The 5,095-nt window shown below is 34.3% G+C and overlaps 1 protein-coding gene across 1 annotated transcript; it reads left to right on the top strand.

Moving 5' to 3' along the window:
- The first annotated feature begins 1,545 nt into the window (after positions 1-1,545).
- Positions 1,546-2,613, top strand: LOC144322017 (peptidyl-prolyl cis-trans isomerase FKBP3-like). Its single transcript, XM_077911463.1, has 2 exons — positions 1,546-1,977; positions 2,162-2,613. The coding sequence occupies exons 1-2, from the start codon at positions 1,561-1,563 to the stop codon at positions 2,414-2,416; spliced, it is 672 nt and encodes a 223-aa protein (XP_077767589.1). The 5' UTR covers positions 1,546-1,560; the 3' UTR covers positions 2,417-2,613.
- The last annotated feature ends 2,482 nt before the right edge of the window (positions 2,614-5,095 follow it).

Raw genomic sequence — 5,095 nt, 5'->3', positions numbered from 1 at the left:
GTGATTATGCAAAATAAAAAATGGTATTCCTGAAACTCATTGTGTTTTATAGACCTTCATTCTAATTGTCAACCATAGGCCATTCTTTAAGGAATATTGTGATACACACAATGGAGGGACTCTCTCATTGGCTATTTATAGAGAATTATTTCTGTTTTTCCTGTGTGTGGGGGGCACTTATCTGTAAATACTTCTCCTGTCTCTTCCCATCACGAAGTAGCAGTGAAACCACGTTTTTCTGTTTGTAAAGCTCAGCTTTTCCTGAGGATCTTTTCTACTCTTCGGTTGTCAATCTTTTGGAAACCCTTAAGAAAGATTTTATTTTGTTGTTGCTGTGAGTTCTTAATCAAAAGATAAACAGACCAGTGAAAAAGAACTCAGTGTCAGGAAGTGGTAGACCAATAAAAATTCGAAAGCATATAAGAATTGACAATATAGTCATTACTAAAAAGAAAAAAAAAGCCATTTTGAAATTAAAAAAAAAAGAATAATCCATTGGTCAAATAATCATAATGGAAGTAAAAAATACATAAAACTGAATGAGAAATGCTGCATATAAAACTTGCAGGGTACAACTAAAATGCTATTTGAGAACAATTTATATCCTGAAGTGTTTACATTGGAAGAGAGAAGAAAGGCTAAAAATTAATGAGGTAAGCACTTAAGAGTTCAGAAAATGAGAAGGAATGAATTCAGAGGAAATGGAAAAGGTAATGGAGAAAAAGATCAAATATCAATAAAATAGAAAACAGTTCTAATGAAGAGGATCAAAAAGGGTATAAGTGACTTGTTGAAAAGTGCATTAAAGTGGTAAGTCTCTGACAATATCGATCAACTTAAAGTAAACAAACCAAGAACAATGGCACCAATAAGCGAGAATGAAAAAGGAAGTAGAGATTCAAATAAATAGTAAAAATGTAGAGAACTTTACAAGTAACTCTATTTCATTAAATTTGAAACAATAATGAAAGTCTAGGAAAATGCTGTATCAAGATTGAGTCAAGGAGAAATAGTCAGCAAGAGTAAACCTGTAACTGTTAGGGATATGTAACCCAAAGGGTGAAGTTTTACAACAAATATTAAAGCTAGTTTTTCACGTGCCTTCTACCAACCATCCAAAAAACATGATTATCAATATTGCTGAAAATCTTCAAGAGTATACACATAGAAAAAAAATTAACTTCTGTTATAGGACCAGTATGAGTATACTCTGATCAAATGAAAGAATACCTACATGAGAAAGGTAATTAAAAGCCAAGTTCAATAATGAAGGTAGATGCAAATATTTGAAACAAGGAATAAACTTAACCAAATTGGTGAAATACTTGTGCACTGAAAATTATAAAGCATTAGTTTAGTGAAGGAAATGAAAGAAGATGGGAATAAATGGAAAAACACTCTGAGTTCATGGATTGGAAGAATTAATATTGTTAAAGTGTCCTTACTACCCAATGTAATCTGTAGGTTCAGTGCAATCTCTATCAAAATTCCAGAGGCATTCTTTTCATAAATATAAAAAAAATCTTAAAATTCAGAGTACAGCAGAGGCAGCGGGGGAAGATGGTGGCGGCCGTTCCACAGCAGGCCTGGACCATGGAGCAGCTGCACAGTGAGCAACTACCCAAGAAGGACATTATCAAGTTTCAGGACCATGGTTCAGATTCGTTTCTTGCAGAATGTAAGTTATTAGGAAACATTAAAAATGTGGCCAAGACAGCTAACAAGGACCATTTGGTTACAGCCTACAACCATCTTTTTGAAAGTAAGCGTTTCAAAGGTACTGAAAGTATAAGTAAAGTGTCTGAGCAGGTGAAAAACGTGAAGCTTAATGAAGATAAACCCAAAGAAACCAAGTGTGAAGAGACTCTGGAAGAGGGTCCACCAAAATATACAAAATCTGTCCTTAAAAAGGGAGATAAAACCAACTTTCCCAAAAAGGGAGATGTTGTTCACTGCTGGTATACAGGAACACTACAGATGGGACTGTTTTTTTTTTTTTAATTTTTATTTATTTATGATAGTCACACAGAGAGAGACAGAGGCAGAGACACAGGCAGAGGGAGAAGCAGGCTCCATGCACTGGGAGCCCGATGTGGGACTCGATCCCGGGTCTCCAGGATCACGCCCTGGGCCAAAGGCAGGCGCCAAACCGCTGCGCCACCCAGGGATCCCTGTTTTTGATACTAATATTCAAACCATCTCGAAGAAGAAAAATGCCAAGCCTTTAAGTTTTAAGGTTGAAATAGGCAAAGTTATCCGAGGATGGGATGAAGCACTCTTAACTATGAGTAAAGGAGAAAAGGCTCGACTAGAGATTGAACCAGAATGGGCTTATGGAAAGAAAGGACAGCCTGATGCCAAAATTCCACCAAATGCAAAACTCATTTTTGAAGTGGAATTAGTGGATATTGATTGAAATAGCAATGCTTCAGATATAAAGACATTAGCAACAATAAAACATGGCCTTGAAAAAACTTATGTAACTAGAGCTGGTTACTATTGTAAGGGGAGAGTCAACTGGAAAATTCAAGAACTCAGATATTGTTTACCCAATCCCCAACTTTTAATATATGTAATCCATCATAATTCCTTAAAGTTTGAGATATTTTACTACAGCTATGTAAAATATTAGTTAAGGTGAAATGACTTTCCTTTTACCTCATGTTGTAAACTAAAAGGCTCAATAAAAAACGTATTAAGTGTCTTGAAAAAAAAATCTTAAAATTCAAATAGAAACACAAGATTCCAAATAGTCAAAGCAATTTTGAGCAAAAAGAACAGGGCTGTAGGCATCATGCTTTCTGATTTCAAACTGTACTGCAAAGCTTTAGTAATCAAAACAGACTGGCCCTAGTATAAAAACAGACATGTATGTAGACCAGTGGAACAAAACAGAGAGTCCAGAAATAAGTCTACTACTTTATGATCAATTGAGCTTTGACAAGAGTGCCAAGAATATACAGTGGGGAAGGAACTATCTCTTCAAAATAGTTTGATTGTGGTGATTATTTCCTAACATATACCTATATCAAAACATCAAGTTGTATACCTTAAATATATACAATTTTTCTTTGTCTATAACAATAATGCTGAAAAAAAGAAATTCTGCACATCATTTGGGCTGTATACTTTTCCCAAAAGGTCTTACAATATATATATTATTATGTAATATTTTAATGGTTGGTCTTGGTGTATGTTTACTCCACTAACCTGTGAGTGAACTTGTTGTGGGCAAGGAATGTAAACTAATCATCTTCATATGAACAAATTCTTGTTACCATGGTAGATGCTTGATAAATGTTTTGTTGAATCCATGCAAAAATGCTGGGGTAAATTTGAGACCACCAAATATCAGTGTTCTTAAGATTCCTGAACTGTGTAATCCAAATTTTATCATAAAAAACCCAGTAAATTTATTTGGGGTTTCCATTTTCAGAGCTACAGAAATGAGAAAGAATTTGCTCCTTGTAGAGTGGTAATTTATTGTCCAATTAGTGTAACCAGTAAAAGTTGTAGTGAAAGCAAAAGGGTTACAGAACCAAACACCTAATGAGAATATGGGCATTGAAACTAAGGAAAGAGAGAATTAGACAAAGTCAGGAACAAAGAGGTCATAAAACTCTTAGGATGAAACATTACAATTTATTATTTATGAGTTATTCATCTGGGAAACAGTAACTAATAAATGGTATGTATGTTATAAAGTGATTAGCATGCCGCTAGCTATGCCACTAGCAAGCACAGTAACTCATAAGTAATATGTATGTTATAAAGTGATTAGCATGCTGCCAGCTATGCCATGAGCAAGCTGCTTAGCATTGTACCAATTATTTAACCTCTTTGGACCTTAGGTCCTACCTCTGACTGTTAAACATGTTGGCCCTCCACCAGAGTAGGTCCCATCTGTTATTATATGCCATGGTTATGCTTTTCTGTTTGTCATATGTTCTTGCCCCAGACATTAGGAAGCAATATTCTGTTCAGTTTCAATGACTAAGTAATCCAGGAAAACATTAATTTTATATGTATGGAAGGTGACATCTGGCGACTGGTTGTACCCCAATAATCAGGCTTAAGATTAATGGAGATGAGATGTCTTTAAGGGTAATGATATATAATTGTAATTCCAGACAGTTTTGTGACAAGGAAATTGAAACAAATAATATGAACGCAGTACATTCGACAGGAATTGGTTGTTTCCTGAATGTGTGTTCCACTACATGGAGAAAAGAGGCAGAGAAACACATTAGCGTTCAAAGAATTTTAATTGTAGGGTTTATGAAGATTATCTGAAGCTATCTGAAAAGTGCTTACTATAAGGCAGTGTAGTACAGTAGAAAGGTCTGAATTCAGAATCAGATGGGAATGGGATTAAAATTGAGCTCTGCTATTAGTAACGTAACTTTAGGAAGTTTACTTAATTTCACTGCATCTTAATTTCTTCATCTATAAAACAGGAATCATGATACCATAAGATTATGTGATTTTGCTATAAATTAATAAAACACCTTAAGTATTTGCTACATAGGAGATATTATCAAAAGGCTTTTCAGCTTTGTTTTAATTTTTTTATGTTTTTAAGTTTTTATTTTAATTCCAGTTAGATAATATACAGTGTTACATTAGTTTCAGGTGTACAATGTAGTAGTTCAACACTTCCATACATCCCTCTGTGTTCATAACAACTAGTATACTCCTTTATCCCCACCCCCTATTTCACCCATCCCCTCATCCCCTTATCCCCTCTGGTAACCATCACTTTATTCTCTATAATTAAGAGTCTCTGTCTTAATTTGTCTCTCTCATATTTTTTCTCTTTGCTCATTTGCATTGTTTTTAATATTCCACATATGAATAGAATCATATGGTACTTATCTTTCTCGGACTGACTTACTTTGCTTAGCATTATACTCTATACATGTCTTTGCAAATGGCAAGATTTCATTCTTTTTTATGGCTGAATAATATTCCATTACATAAAACCATCATCTTTATCCACTTATCAATTAATGGACACTTGGGCTGCTTCTGTATCTTGGCTATTATAAGTATAGTTTTATTTTTTTCATTGACCTTAAAATTTACATTGTAATCC

Source organism: Canis aureus, chromosome 10, assembly GCF_053574225.1.
Source record: "Canis aureus isolate CA01 chromosome 10, VMU_Caureus_v.1.0, whole genome shotgun sequence".
In the NCBI taxonomy this organism is placed as follows: Eukaryota; Metazoa; Chordata; class Mammalia; order Carnivora; family Canidae; genus Canis; species Canis aureus.
This window is presented reverse-complemented; position numbering and strand designations above follow the sequence as displayed.

Coding starts and splice junctions, on each gene's coding strand:
- LOC144322017 (XM_077911463.1), top strand. CDS start 1,561: ATGGTGGCGGCCGTTCCACAGCAGGCCTGGACCATGGAGCAGCTGCAC. Junction 1,978..2,161: donor GGTATACAGGAACACTACAG/ATGGGACTGTTT, acceptor CCGCTGCGCCAC/CCAGGGATCCCTGTTTTTGA.